This window comes from Balaenoptera musculus, chromosome 7 (assembly GCF_009873245.2).
Source record: "Balaenoptera musculus isolate JJ_BM4_2016_0621 chromosome 7, mBalMus1.pri.v3, whole genome shotgun sequence".
In the NCBI taxonomy this organism is placed as follows: Eukaryota; Metazoa; Chordata; class Mammalia; order Artiodactyla; family Balaenopteridae; genus Balaenoptera; species Balaenoptera musculus.
The window spans coordinates 19,497,412-19,513,889 of record NC_045791.1 but is presented as its reverse complement, the minus strand read 5'-3'; the positions used below and the strand labels follow the sequence as shown (position 1 = coordinate 19,513,889).

The 16,478-nt window shown below is 34.3% G+C and overlaps 1 protein-coding gene across 2 annotated transcripts in view; it reads right to left on the bottom strand.

Annotated features, from left to right (window-relative positions):
- Nucleotides 1-16,478, bottom strand: part of RAB3GAP1 (RAB3 GTPase activating protein catalytic subunit 1) — a 123,812-nt gene that overhangs the window by 31,022 nt on the left and 76,312 nt on the right. For both annotated transcript variants that reach the window (XM_036858080.1, XM_036858081.1), the window contains exons 10-17: nt 15,256-15,324; nt 13,890-13,963; nt 11,694-11,786; nt 11,110-11,279; nt 9,111-9,200; nt 7,399-7,571; nt 6,100-6,154; nt 4,905-5,276 (exon numbers count right to left, since the gene is read on the bottom strand). In XM_036858080.1, coding sequence (XP_036713975.1) covers nt 4,905-5,276; nt 6,100-6,154; nt 7,399-7,571; nt 9,111-9,200; nt 11,110-11,279; nt 11,694-11,786; nt 13,890-13,963; nt 15,256-15,324 — 1,096 coding nt within the window. The remainder of the gene's footprint in view (nt 1-4,904; nt 5,277-6,099; nt 6,155-7,398; nt 7,572-9,110; nt 9,201-11,109; nt 11,280-11,693; nt 11,787-13,889; nt 13,964-15,255; nt 15,325-16,478) is intronic.

Here is a 16,478-nt window from a genome sequence, read left to right as displayed (position 1 = left end):
ATTTGAGTACTTATTTTGGACTAGACATGGTATCATTCACTTATCATATTTAAAACTCACTATTTCATTTAAAACTCACAGTTATCTTATGATTACCTCAATATGCAGGACAAACATTTGATAAAATACAATACCTGATCATGATAAAAACTCTCAGAAACTAGGGATAGGAGAAAATTTCCTTCATATGGTAAATGATACCTACACCAGATACACTCAAAAGATTATCACATGCTTTCCTTCTGAGACTGGGAACAAGAGGAGGATGTCCACTGTTCAACACTGTACCTGAGATCCTAGCCAGTACAATAAGAAATGAAAAAGAATTAAAAAGTGTACAGGCCAGAAAATCATAATTCAAATTGTCTATTAACAGATAACATGACTGTGTGTATAGAAAACTCCAAATATACTAGAAACAATAAGTGAATGTAATAAGATTGTTAGATTCAAGGTCAATATACAATAATAAACTATTTCTACATATCAGGGAAAATGTTTTTAAATGAAATTTTAAAATACCATTTACAATATTTGAAAAATTACAAACAGTATACTTTGACATAAATCTAATAAAAGATATGCAAAACCTCTACATTAAAAACTAAAAAACACTGATGAGGGAAAGTAAAAGGAACATTCAATAAAATGCAAGACATTTCATGGTCACGAGACTCAATATTGTTAAGATATCAATTCTCTCCAATGCAATGCAATGCTAATTCTAAATCTAATTTGACAATATGAATTAAAATCCCAGCAGGATTATTTTATGTGTAGAAACTGACAAACAGTTTCTCAAATTTACATAAAAAGGAAAAGAAGAGTCAAGATAATCTTGAAGAACAAAGTTAGAATATTTAAACTACAAGATAGAAAGATTTTTATAAAACTATAGTAATAAGGACAGTACATTACTGGCACAAGGATAAACAAAGAGACTAACAGAATAAATAGTCCAGAAAGAGACCAACACACATACAATCACTTGATTTACAACAAAGATGTCACTGCCACTCCGTGGGAAAAGGCAGGTGTTCTGAATAATGGTGTTGGAACACAACTGTACACCCTTACAGAAAAAAGAGAATCTTAATCTCTTCCACACACCAAACACAGTCAATCTGAGGTGGATCACAAACATAAATGTGATAGGTAAAACCATAAAGCTTCCAGAAGGAAACACAAGAGAATATCTCCAGGACCCTGGGGTAGTTAATTTCTTAACAGGAGACAAAAGCAGTATCCACATAAGAAAAATATTGGTAGATCAGACCTTATTAAAATTTAAAATGCCTATTCAACAAAAGGCATCATTAAGAAAGTGAATAGGCAAGCCACCAACTAGTAGAAACTATTTGTTATAGGTAGACAGACAGACAGACAGATACAGATATATACACCTCAGAACTCGTATCCAGAATATATGAAGAATTCCTACAAAGCAATAGGGAAAAAGATGACTAACTTTGAAAAAATAGGTAAAGGTCTGGAACAGGCACTTGACCAAGAAAATATCCAGATGGGCAATAAATATATGAAAATGTGTTGTCATTATTCATCAGGGAAATGTAAAAACATGAGATACTACTACATACCCCTCAGAAAGGCAAAAATTAAAATGATTGAAATTATCAAGTGTGCAGAGAAGAGTTAACATAGCAGGTCTTAGACTATTATCCTCAGAAAGGCCTGTTTGCAAAGTTGGCCCTCGGCTGGCTTCTGGGAACCTGGATTCCGGCAGAGTCCCACCATACTCAGAACTGATAAAAATGGTTCACTATGCGTAAACTCTTTGTGCAAACAATATGGTTTATGCTGAATACCTGCTTTCCTTCTGGGAGTCTGGAATTTTGGCACATGTTAGGCAGAGGGTGCTTTGTGACCAGGCCCCAGTAAAAAAAACCCTGAGCACTGAGCCTCTGACAAGTTTCCCTAGTAGATAGATAACATTTCACATGTGGTCACGATCAGTTGCGGAGTTAAGCGCATCTTGTGTGACTGTACTGCGAGGAGACTCTTGGAAGCTTGTGCTTGATATCCTCTGAACTTTGTCCCATGTGCCATTTCCTTTCACTGATTTTGCTTTGTGTCCCTTTGCTCTATTAAGTTACAGCTGTGAGCATGACTATATACTGAGTCCTGTGAGTCCTCCAAGCAAATCATCAAACCTGGGAGTAGTGTTGGGACCCCTGACACACCAAATGTAAGAGATTATGTGGAATAAACCACAATTATTATGCATTGTTGGAGGGAATGTAAATTAGTTCAACCACTTTGGAAGACTGTTTAGCAATATCTACTAAAGCTCAAACATATTGCTACCACATGGCCCAACAATTCTACTCCTAAGGATATATCCAAAAGAAAATGAGTATGTTCACCAAAAGACACATAAGAATTTTCATTTGTTTATAATAGCTCAAACTGTAAACAACTCAAATTGCATCAACAGGTGAATGGATAAGCAATATAAGAATCGAGTGGCATATTCATATAACAGAATACTATAAAGTAATAAAATGTGCACAAATACTGATTCATATAATGACATAGATGAATCTCACAGATGGTTGTTAAATAAAAAAGCACAACACAAGAGTACATAATTCCATTCACACACAAAAGAGCAAGCAAAGTATGATTACATTTATGATATTCAAAAATTGACAAAACTAACCTATGCTGATATAAGTTAGAAAAAAGAGTCACCTGGAGGGGAGTACTCAATACATCTGCCTATTTAAGTTTTAAAAAATTAAATTAAAAATTCAGTTCCTTAGTTGCACTAGCCACATTTCAAGCACTCAATAGCTACATATAGATAATGGCTATAGTACTAGAGAACACAGATAGAAAATATATGTGTCCATCTTCACAGAAAGTTCTACTGATTATTGCTGTTCTAGGATGATGAGAATTTTCTATATCTTGATATGGGTGATGGTTACATGAGTTTTTATTTATTTTTTATTTTTATTTTTTTTATTTTTTATTTTTCTGAGTTAATGTTTTTATTGGGATATAATTGACATATAACATTCTATTAGTTTTACATAGGTTTTTAAATATGAAAAAACTCACCAAGCTGTACACTTAAGATTTGTGCACTTTATTTAGTTATAATTTATTAACTCAATAGATAAGAAAACAAATGTTTTTAAAATAACTAGGAGAAAACATACAGAATGTATATAACAGAGGATTTATATTTAATATATGAAGGACTCATATAAATCAATAAGAATAGGACAGCAACCTAAAAGAAAAATGGAATGCAATTCACAGGAAAGGATGGCATAAACATATTAGAAGATACTTAGGTTCATCAAAAATCAGGGAACTACAATCTAGAACACTGAGATACCACTTTTGCCCGTCATATTGGCAAAAAATTTTTTGACTGGTAATGTCTACTAAAAAAAAAAATTAAATAAAATATGAATACAAGTAACGTGAGTTCAAGAACCTTACTATATAGTTTGCTACTAAAATCCTAAGGTCTAGGACAGTGGTTGGCATATATTAGACACTCAATACATATTTATGGAGGAAGAAAGTATGAAAGGAAAGTTGGGGAGAGAATGTAATTCCCTTACTCCTATATTCATCAATGACAGGGTATAAAATAGGTGCAGCCCTTTTTTTTTTTTTTTTTAATTTTATTTATTTATTTTTGGCTCTGTTGGGTCTTTGTTTCTGTGCGAGGGCTTTCTCTAGTTGCGGCGAGCGGGGGCCACTCTTCATCGCGGTGCGCGGGCCTCTCACTGTCTTGGCCTCTCTTGTTGCGGAGCACAAGCTCCAGACGCGCAGGCTCAGTAGTTGTGGCTCACGGGCCTAGTTACTCCGCGGCATGTGGGATCTTCCCAGACCAGGGCTCGAACCCATGTCCCCTGCATTGGCAGGCAGATTCTCAACCACTGCGCCACCAGGGAAGCCCGGTGCAGCCCTTTTGAAGAGGAATTTTATAGCTTATATATCTGTTTTTCTAGAAATTCCATTTCTCATTTCTTCCTTAGAGAAACACTTATATGTGAACAGATAATATATGAAAAACTACAAGAATCTGCTACATTACTGTAGCACTGTAATAGCAAGAAGCTGCAAATAACATATATTGTGCATTAAGAGGGGAATGGTTCAATAAGCTTATCGCTCTTCCATGCCGTGGAATATTACACAGCAATTAAAGAGATGAAGTAGATCTGCATGTAATGACATGAAGAGATCTTCAAGACACATTAGGTTAAAAAACTACACACCAATGCACACATTTTTAAAAATCCACAAAACTATGTATCATATGCATACACATACATACATCAAAGCATAGAAACAGGTGTCTAAGAAATTATAACCCAAACCAATAATAGTGGTTACTTCTACAGATGAGAATTGGAATTAGTGGGTGGTGGCTTTTACTTTTTCTAGATTGAGTTTTTCACAATAAAATGTATTCACTTATTACCTATGCAAAAAAGCCCAACAAAAACTATTGCTCTTCCTTAGGTTTTGAGTTGTTGCTATTCTACTTCCTAATGGTATAAAATGGATTCAAACTGCATATTAGAACAGATTAAAACTAATTATATAATTAAAGAATTTTTACTTTTGTTCTTCCAATATTTTTGGATTTTGTTTTTTTAAACACCTGAGTGCCCACCACTAAGTTTAACATGAACTAATAGATCACCTTATACATGATGAGCTACTATCTACTGAAACTTCAAAACATTTCTCAGTTGTACAAATAGTAGACCTAAAAGCCCCAATAGTCAAATTTATAGATCTTTGAACATAGAACTGTTTAAAGAATTGCCTCTACCCAAAGCAATCATCTCTTACTAGGATAAAGTTATATAAACAACAAAAAATAAAACTTAAAGAACCAGTCCATGTCCTACCTGGGTCACTGGAATATAGAGAGGTTCTCCATTATGTAGCAGTGTAAGTTTCCCATGCTGATGGAGCCGTCCTTCTGGCTTTAAACTTGCCATCTCCTTAGGTCCTCCTTTCTTGCCACTCTCTTGTCCATTTCCCTTAAGCTCTTCAGTGTCACTTAGGCATTCAAAAAATTCTTCCTCGCTGTCACTCCAAGAATCCCATGATTTTCCCACCTCTCCCTTTTCCTTATCCATATCTTTTAGATTGTCTGGCCCCAGCTGGTCTCCAGATTTTCCAGCATCCCCTGAATACGTATTAGTTACATTATCTGAAGGACTTGTCTTTCTCCCCTCATCACGTGCCTTCTTTCTTTCAATACAACAATTTAACATCTGAAAAAACATTCATATTTGAATTGTTAGGCAGTTAGTCAGACATGAGCAGGTCCCCGCCCCATTCTGGACAGGGTCATCCTTCTCTCCCCCACCTGGACACCGGTGATCAGAACACGCCCAGAGATCCTCCCTTTTGTGGTCAAGGACCGCTAAGTTTCCACCCTTATTACCACCAAGCTAGATAAAACCCACCAGCATAGGTTGGCGCAGGAGCACCAAGACCTAAAAGGTGATTCAAAGTAACCCAGGGCTCATTTTGCCATACTTGTAATAAATGAGCACTACGGTTTTCCCCCCATGCCCATGGGTTTCACTTGGGTGCTTATGCGTTAAGTGCCTGCGCACAAGGAGAAAAGTTACGTAACCTAAAGCTGTCAATCAACTTGTCAGTCAAATGACACATGAAGGGACTTTCTGCCTGAAAAGCCAACCCTATCCCCACTGCAGGATGGCTTCTGGTTTCCAGAAAGCCTGCTCTCATCCTTTCTCAGGAGTGTACTTCCGCTTTGCTTAATAAAACTTCCACTGCTTAAAACTGCTCAATGTCTCTCGACTGATGTTTTTCCTTGGGGAGGACAAGGACTGAGGAAATTGCTGTTCCGCTGGTGACAGTTACAGTAAAATAAAAATCTATCCACTACTTGAATATTTTATTTTCATTCTCCACCCTTTCCCTGGACCTTGTTGTGAATGACAATGACTTAAGTAACCTACAGCACGACAATGAGAATAGCCTATAATCCATTATCACATTTAATATCAGAATAAGCTCCGATTGAACCAAGACCACATTTATATACTGTCACTGGGAAATCTTTACCTGTAGTTTCTGATGCAGTAAACAACATCTTAGATCTGGGGGTCCACTTGCTAATCTATCAAATAAAGTAGTGGGAAAAACAGCTTAGTAAAACTGCTTCAGATATTCATATTTTTATACTACCATATATTTTAGCCACATTGATAAGAAATCAGAACTAGGTTTCTATAGATAAGGCAACTGAGATGGACCAAATAAAATTAAAAGATCAAAATTTATTTTATCCCCCTAGTCCATAATTCACCAACAGTAACAGCAAACTAGTGATAGCTCTCAAGCTAACAGAAACTTGAAAAAAATTTTAAAGCCTAGAAATTCACCCTAGGAAGTAGCTAGCATGTAGTATTTCATGCCTTACAAAAGGGATTATACTATATATTCATTTCTCAATCACTATGGTGGATTCTCAATATAAAATCCATTGATCTCCACCTCTCTTTTGCTAAAAGGAGCCTGGACTGCCCCTAGGCTAAATCACTAGGTTCCCAGTAATCAGCCAAGAGAGAATCCAGCTAAGCAGAGGCTGGCAGACCGAAGAGTAAACATTTTTGGATCAAATACCACTTTATATTACTTATATCATGACTCTCCTCCCTTAGTTTGAGTAGCACAGGTAAATGGGCAGTAACCTATGCAGTACCAACATATATGCTAACTAAACTCTTTAAATGAAATGTCAATATAAATTATACCAAAAAATTATAGGTAATGTCTAATACCTGAACTTATGAACTTTAAAGATTTTTTTTCCAACTATAAAAATGTATGTTCATGACAGAAGATTTAGAACACAAATGTATACACAAATGTATAAAGAGCAAAATAAAAACATAATTCACACCTGGGAAAACTACTGTTAACATCTGGTTGTATTTCTTTCCAATTATTTTTCTATACATATTTCTATATATATTCTATATATTTTTCAATATTCTCTATCAGCATAATTGAAAGCATAGTTGAAAGCACTCTGTATACATAACACTATATTCTACTTTACTACAAATATTGTGATCACTTTCTATGTTATTAGAGATTCTTGGAAAAAAAACTTTCCATTATAGAGACATATCATGATTTATTTAACCATTCTTTAATGTTTGATATTTAGGTTGTTTAACTTTTTTTTTCCTATTATAAATTTGCTGCAGTGAATACCTCTGAAAAGAAATCGTGCCCTAAGTTTCTTACCACTTTCTTAGGGCAGATTTCCTAGAAGAGGAGAATTAATGGGTCAAAAGTCAAATTTTGCGAACAAACAAAAATCCTATCTCTAAAGCTGGAAACTGAAATTATTACCCTGGAATCAGAAAGTTGTTCTCCCATCTGAAACGCATTTCAAGAACAAACTCCTGCCAGAGATGTGCCACTCCTTTCAGTCCTCCATGGTAGAAATTGATCATACAAAGACACAAAGCCAATTTGTATGTTAAACTATCAGATGGTGCAGATTTGAACTGATTGTAGAGATTCTAAATTTAACAAAACAGAAACAAAGCAAAACTTGTTAACAACATATTTACATGTATAATCAAAAACTGTGTAGGTAGAGATTTTAATACTGAAATTAATCTATCCTACCAAACCAGCTTTTATCAAATGTCTAATACAGTATTGCCTAAATTGTTCTTAGGCAGCTCCATGTTTTCAAGATGTCTATAAGTATCAAAAAGTGAAGCTATAGTTTAGTGAGCCTAAAGTTATAGCTTTCAATTTCTTCTGTGGAATCTTTAAGATATATTCCAAATTTCATGTGTTGTTATAAAAATCTTTTAATTACAAATGAGTACACACTTGTCAAAATCAAAAACATAAAATCAGAACTGTATAAACTGAAAATGTAAAGCCTGCTTTTCCTCCTCAGTTCACGAAATCACTTCCCCAAAATAACTGTTAACAATTTGATATATCTGCACACCTGTCATTTAAACTCTCATTTCTCAATTTATCAAAGACTTGAAAGAGGAAAACATGAAAATTTTACTTCATTTTACATGTTACTTCATTAAAGAATTTTCCACTCTCTGTCCAGTTTTGAAATACAAAGTAGAATCTGCTGCAAAACGTAAATTTGATGATTTATGAAAAGTGTAAAATGAAGGCAATCCTATAACCATGCACAATATATTTGTTATTTTTTTCACTGTTTCCAGAAAAGTTCTACCCAAAATATGTATCTATGCCAATATTCTATAGTAGGGCATTGTCTGAATGAAGGCCATGATATCATCTTCACTCAAGTTTTACTAAGGTGATTTTTAAAATAAAAAGATCCTTATTTCAAAACAGAAAAAGCTGTATAGTGAGTGCTAGAAAATTTTCACGTTTTCCTCATCCAAGTCTTTGATAAATTGAGAAAAGAAAGCTTAAATGACAGGTGTAGAGCTATAAAACTGTTTACAGTAGTCATTGTTGTGAACTAGATTTCATGACTGTTGCTAGAAATATAGCAAACCCCCTAGAAATTCAATGCATTTAAAATATTTTAGGGCTCCCCTGGTGGTGCAGTGGTTAAGAATCTGCCTGCCAATACAGGGGACACAGGTTCAAGCCCTGGTCCGGGAAGATCCCATGTGCTGCAGAGCAACTAAGCCCGTGAGCCACAGCTACTGAGCCCACGTGCCACAACTACTGAAGCCCACACACCTAGAGCCCGTGGCTCTGCAACAAGACAAGCCATCCCAATGAGAAGCCCGCGCACTGCAACGAAAAGCAGTCCCCGCTCGCCACAACTAGAGAAAGGCCACACACAGCAACGAAGACCAAATGCAGCCAAAAATAAATAAATAAAACAAATAAATTTTTTTAATTTTTAATAAATAAAAAAATAAAAAATATTTTAACATTAATTAAATATGTAAGTAATTAACTTACATATTCTTACATATTACATATTTACATATATTCTTACATATTACATATTTACATATTACATATTCTTACATATTACATAATTCTTACATATTCTTACATATATATACATTAATATGTAAGTTAATTAATTAACTTACATATTCTTCACTCTCTAATGGAGGATTACTGTTGTCTGTTGAAGAAGTCCCATCTAACGGTTTCTCAGAAGCAGCATCAGGGAATAAGAACTTAGGAGGGAGGAAGAAAGAAAATAATAATCACATCTTCAACGAAATTTCTCATTTTGACTTTTGTAACTCATATAAACACTGACTTTTTAATGGTTTTGTTTTTAAAATGATGAGAATGCTCTTACTGTACTGCCCAGTTAGTTCTACAATATCCAAACATTTTCTATTTTTCTTCAAAAATACATTGTTTCAGTGACTAGTCAATTTTAAAATTTTAAAATTTTTCTTGAATGTAACCACCTGGTTCTGTGAATTGTTTAGTTTACAAAATGCAAAACCAGAATCTCTTCACTATGATTTCAGGCTCATCCAATGTCATTAAATTTTTTTTTAATGTTATTATTAAAAAGACAAAACTATAAAAGAAAATTTTAAAACACCCAAACATTCATGAGGCTCTGTAGAGAATCATCATCCATGGGTTTTTATATATGAAATGCTAAAAGTATATTAAAGACCTGTAATTTTATCTTACGAGATACCCATAGAAAGTGGGAAGCAGACTAAACCTGTAATGACCAGTATATCTTTTCCACATGATTTCTGTTAACATGTGTGAGGGAGTGGGAGTGGGAGTGTGAGTGTGTGTGTGTGTGTGTGTGTGTGTGTCTGTGTGTGTGTCTGTGTGTGAGAGAGAGTGTGGAGAAGTGGTAAAAAGCTATATAACTGGAATAAAATCTCTAAGGATACATTCTCAAAAAGGGGCCTTCTCTATAGAAATTTACTTTCAATCCTTTTATCACTATTCTTCCCAAGTGTTTTGTGGTACTGCTGACTTGTAATTCCTTTTACTATGCATACTTTGCCACGTATTACAGAACATGCTGAACAGACTTTTTTAAATGCGAGGAACTACCAAGTGCCAACCTCCACTACTAAGCACATTTACAAACAGTATCCTATTCTCCTACCACTATGTGAACTACGTATCAGTGCCCACATCTTACAAATATACAAACTAAAAATGTGGCTAAAAGTCTTCCTCAGGTAAACAGCAGGGATAAGATTAACATCAAGTTTTTAAGTCCTATATTCTTTTCATTGCACTACTCTTGAAGGTTTTTCCCAAGAAAGTCTTAGTGCACAAATTGCCAGAAGTACGATTATAACTACAATTATAGTAAGAGTAGCTATCATTTAGCAAAGGCCTATTTTATGCCAGTGTAACAGAAGGTCCTTTAGTACTCACAACAATCTCACAGGTTTTTATTAGACTCATTTCAGATGAAGAAACTGAAGTTAAATGGCTTGTTCAGAGTCATACCATAAGTCAGGATTAAACCCTGTGTATGGCTCCTAGGCCAGGCCTGTTCCACCACCCTATACCTAGGAGACACCCTAGCCCCTTCTAGTACTTGCTATAAAGTTTTCTCTGGACTGTTGTGAAAGAAAGTTTTAGAGAATACCATTCTGATCATGTCAACCTTCTGCTTAAAATGGCATTAAACTGTTAAGATGAAGTCCAGTGCTTCAACATGGCAGGTTACCTGCTACTCTCCTCATCCCTGGCCACCCTCTGGGAAGTACCCTGCCATATACCAAACTGTCCAACATGCTCTCTCAGGCTTCTGCTATTCCTCTGCTTCTAAACCTTCTTCCCTTTAACACTTAGCTCAAGTGTCCCTCTTCACGAAGCTTTCCCGGATCCCCACACTGCTCAGACAGAGACAGATGCACCCTCTGCTGTGTTCTCACAGCCCCTCTGCCAGAATTCTCACATGTAACATGGTACTGTAACTACTATTTACTTTCCTTCTTCCCACTACACTAGTGGGGACTCAACGTGGAGACGATGTTTTACTCATTTTATATTCCCAATCCAGTGCCTGCCACATAGATGGGATTGAATAGATAATGAATAAATGAGTGTGCATAAAGACATATAAAAACATTACATTTAGTTTACCAAGAGAATAGTATTGAGGACATCATTATTCAGTGGTGATTCTTCTACACCTCTCTGTTTTCGGATTTTCTTCTTTGCAGTGTGTACCATATTTGAAACTGATAATTTATGAATTGGAACCGGTGCAGGCTCTGTCAACTTTGACAAAGCATGAGTTATATCAGCAACTTCTATAAAAAGAACAGAAATGAATACATATTATATCACCAACCTTGGCAGGTTAAAGTGATGAATAAACTGATGACTGTACAGAATATTTTAGTCACTCTTTTCATTAGTGACTTTTTACTAATACACATGTTCAGCTTTATATGGATGCATGATTGACAAAGGTGTAGCATAATTTCTGCCCAGGGAACTTCAAAAATAAACCTCTAAAACCCTGCTTTTCGAAATATCTTACAATTTTGGTGGAAAGAACTTATTAATCACACAATGTTTTAAGCTCAGGGTATAGCCTGGAGAAAATGGTAGCTGCCTAGTTCATCAAAACTTGCTTCCCCAACATAACTCAAATTAGAAAAATAGATGAAAAGTTGCTGGAACATTTGAAAATAACTTTTAAAAAAGGAGAAAGGTGTCACCTCTTCCTTCTTCCTCAAATGTGGATCGTCCGAGAATCTCATCAGTTGACTCCTTTCGACGGCAAATTTTAAAAAACTCAGTGACAAAATCACCTACATAGAAAAAAATGTTACTCATTTTTAAAACATTAACTGAAAGAAATCAGTCCTATAAATAAAAGTACATGTCTTTTCACAAAAGCTATTAGCTAAGATATGATAGGAAAAGAACCATTCAGTTTTTCTACCCTATCCAAAAAGTAATCCTACTTCAAAGGTAGCCTTGCTTTCTCTCCATAGCCAAGGATATTAAAACAGTTTTTCCTTAGAATTACTTCTAGAATGAAAGGAAAAAATAATTGAACCTAATATATTAAGCAGTTACTATTTGCCTGAATAAGACAAATAGTATCTATTCTCATTAAGTTGTACAAGTAACAAGAATATTACTATATATATGTAGTGGTCTTCTTTCCCTAGCTGCCACCCTACTAGAATTCTGAATCCATTAGAAAAATAAAAATAAAAATAAATTCTAAAGATATGTTTCTACAGGATTAAAAATCATGTAGGATGAAGTTATTTCAGCTTCAACTGCATGTTAATGATATGCTTTGTGTCATTATAAGAAAGGGGGAAAAGGTTTGATATATTCTAAAGAGCTTCTATGAGATATGTTTGCACAAAGAAATTAAAGCTTAAGAAGAACCATCAGTACTAAAATTATTAGACAATACAATATACTAATTACATCCAAGTTTCAGAATTCACCAACTAGTTCTGAATAAACCTGGAACATTTTCTGGAGTTCTTCAGACAAGTAGGAAAATCCTATAATCTAGTCATATAAACACAAAGTTAAAGAGACAGGGTGAGATTATGGGACAGAAACTTAAAATGAGAATACTTTTAATTCTAAGGTCCTCTGTAATTATCACAAAAGTCAGCGGCTGAGGAATAATAAGGAACTAGGAAAAAATTTAGTGACTAAATTTAATAATTTAGTAAATCAATGATTAAACAAGAGAAACCATTTATTGAATACTCATTATAGACAGGCACTGCGTTAAATGTGATACACAAACACACACATGCATGATCTTATTTGATCCTCTAACACTCTGAAGTATGTACTATTGTTACCTCTATCTTACTGACACTGGAAGAGATTGTGCAACTTGCTCAAACTGGTGGATATAGGATTTCAAACAAGGTCTATCCAACTCAAACTCTTGATATAAACCCTCTACTATCTCCCTATACCCCAAGACAAATTCACTGATGGCAAGAATTTTACCTTATCTTTGTATTCACTATTATATAGTTAGCACAGATGGCAGTGCTAATAAGCATTTAATGAACAGCACATAATAAATGATAAAGAGCCCAAGAAAAAAATGCTTTAGAGAAATGCCCTAATATTGTCATCAATAACTCCTCGGTTGAACGGTAATTTATCAGGTTAAATGAAATAAAGGTGGCATGGATGAACACAGAAATGAAGAAAATAATTTTCATGTGTACTAAATATAAGAGAGAAAAAGACTGGAAAGAGGAGGTGGGTTCAGAAGATTTCATGAAAGAGATATTATCTACAAAAATGGGAAGGGAAAGATAATTCTAGACATGGGATATAATAATAGGATCTGAATACCAATGGATAGCTTTTAAAGTATTTCTATTTATGTTATTCCACTGACTTCTTCAGATATCCCTATGATGTGTACAAGATTATTAACACCTCTTTTCCTCTATCAGAAAAAAGATTTGCAGGTACAATACAGAGCCCTATAGAAGGGCTCTAAGAAGACTGTCAAATTCAGTGGGGACTGCAGAAGACAAAAAGGGGTTCCACTCACTACAATGGAAGATGCACAGTATGCCACAGGAAGGAAAAAAGGAGTGACATAAAAGCATCAGGAGGATAAAACTCAGGTCATGGGAAAATACAGAGAATTTTGAGGTACAGACTGGTTAAAACCAAATGACAAGAAAGCATGTCTGCTAGTACTATTCAAGAGTAACCAGAAGGACTCACTGCTGTTGACAAAGGTTTATTGTTAACGGAGTTAACCGAGGAGGTCACAATGTAAAAATATAAAAATAAAAAATACTTTTCGGATAGGTGAAATAAAGTATAAAGAATACATTCAGTGTTCCTGATCTGGAGGATAGACAGATTCCTGTTATTTCAGGAAAGGAACATAAACATCTTACCTAGCAAACACTGAGGATTATCAGCTTTTCGAACTCTAACAGACCAATGGGGAGCCTGAACAGGATCCAAATCACTAAAATGCAAAACAATAAACACAAGATCCTATTTATGGCAATCTGCAAGACTCATACATTTACCAAAATGCAGTCTAATGAAAACATTATACAGAAGGACAAGCAATCCATTTTGCCTCCCTTAAACTTACTGTTATTCATATGCAGACCATTTAGATAAGTTTAAAAAAAATAAAACCTTAAGACTTCAAAGTTCTTAGACAAAAAAAGCACAAAAGGAAAAACCAAAATCAAAACAAACTAATCAAAAAACATAAAAATGATCCTGACAGGCAACATACAATGATAATCTAATGAGAATTACATTTTAGGAATAAAGAAAACGAAACGAGAAACAAGCAAGAATCCATAATAATTTTAATCTGCTTTTTGTTACACTATTTATTAATTTAAAAAGAAGCTATAAAAATTTCCACAAGATCAAAAGTGCCCCATTTTCTCAGTTAAACAGATTATGGTGCATTCACTTAATGGAATACTATGCAGCAATTTAAAAACTGACAACACAGATCTACATTTATTAAATGAATAAATATATTAAATGAATGAAGCAAATTAATATATAAAAATATACCTTAAAAAGATATACCCCCAAAATGCTAACTGGTTATTTTTTAAGTAATGAAATTGTAGGTAGTCTTTACTTTTTTCTTTTAATTTATTCATCTAAATCATCTGATTTTAAAAGTTCATGTTACTTTTACCATCAGAAAATACAACACATTTATTTTAATTATTAAAAAAAAAGTCTTCTATTTCTCACTGTTCTGCATCAAGCATGAGAATGTACTAAAATTATGTTCCTCCTTCTCCATGTTCTTCCAGGATCGTGCTCGCTGTAATTTTCAATTTTTTCCTGTGCAATTTTCTATTGCACAGGAGTATATGACATGGATGTCCTGTTATTTGACATTTAATGATCAAATATTATTCCCACATATTTTGATAACCATCATCTCTTCAAAGCCCTTTATCAAATGCTTCTTACCAGCTAAGAAAAGTTCAACAGAATTATGCACTGAATCCCAAACTGCTTAAAAACATCTTTGCTAAAACCAAGTAAGATTCAGATTGCTCATTTTCCCGGAACTAAGGACCCTATCTCCAAAGCCCACAGCTTAAAACACATCTATAATACATATCAATCAGTCTAAAAAGTGATCTTTAAAAATAGAAAAACAACAACCAACTGTATCAGAAACTGATACAAAGAAAAATTGCTAACCACCTGGCAGTTAATTTATTCTACTGAAGTCTGTGAACCTCAATGTACTACTCTTAACATACTTACGAATAAACATCATTATCCACAATGATACCTTCAGTCAGGTGAGGCCATGTAGTTGCTAAGTGGAGTTCACTAAAATAAACAAAACGTAAAATATATCCATAAGCTTTAATACTGTATATATACATCCTGACTCAACGATTCTACTTCTAGAATTGTATCTTCATTAAATAACCAGAGATGTACACATAAATATGTTAAAAGTGGTCATTATTTATAATACAATAAAACTGTAAACACCTGGTTTAGCAAACGGTAGCACATTTATATAAAGTTAATGTCTGCAAGAAAAAACTATGCTATACATAATAGCCAAAAAGTATAAGTAAACCAAATGTCTATCAGCTGATGAATGGATAAATAAAATGTGGTAGTATTACATACAATGGCATATTATACAGTCACAAAAAGCAATGATGTACTGATTCATGCTAAATGTGGATGAACCTCTAAAACATGCTAAGTGAAAGAAGCCAGACACAAAAGGTCATATATGGTATAACCCAATCTATATGAAATGTCCAGAATAGTCAAATCCATAGAGGCAAAAAGAAGATTAATATTTGTCTAGAGCTAGAGGGCCTAGGGAACCTAGGAGGGGATAACAGTTAAGAGGTGAGGGGTTTCTTTTGGGGTAATCAAAGTGTTCCAGAATTAGATACTGATGATGGCTGCACAGCTCTGTAAACACTAAAAACACTGAATTGTATACTTTAAAATTGTGAATTTTATGGTACATAAATTATATCTCAATTTTGAAAACACCATGATACAGATCAGGAATTGGCATACTTTTTCTACAAAGGACCAGAGAGTAAGTATTTGGGGCTTTTTATGGGCCATGTAGTTTCTGTTATATTCTTGTTCTTTTTCTTTTAAAACCTTTAAAAATGTAAAAACCATTTTTAGCTCATTACCTATACAAAAACAGGCTATTGGCCAGATTTGGTCCACCGGTCATAGTTTGCTGACCTCTTATTATAGATGAATATTAAATTTCAGAAAGTTTTCATGTGAAATTATAAAATCAAAAACAAGCCACAAAAAATGTACAAGATGACATACATTTATAAAATGTACAAAAATACCGTGCAGAAAAGAGTTATCATAGCAGGCCTGATACTTAGAAAGGCCTACTTGCAAGGTTGGCCCCTGGCTTGACATCTGGAAACTTGAATTTCAGGAGGATTCCTACCATTCCCTGGTAAGAATGGCTCACTCTGCCT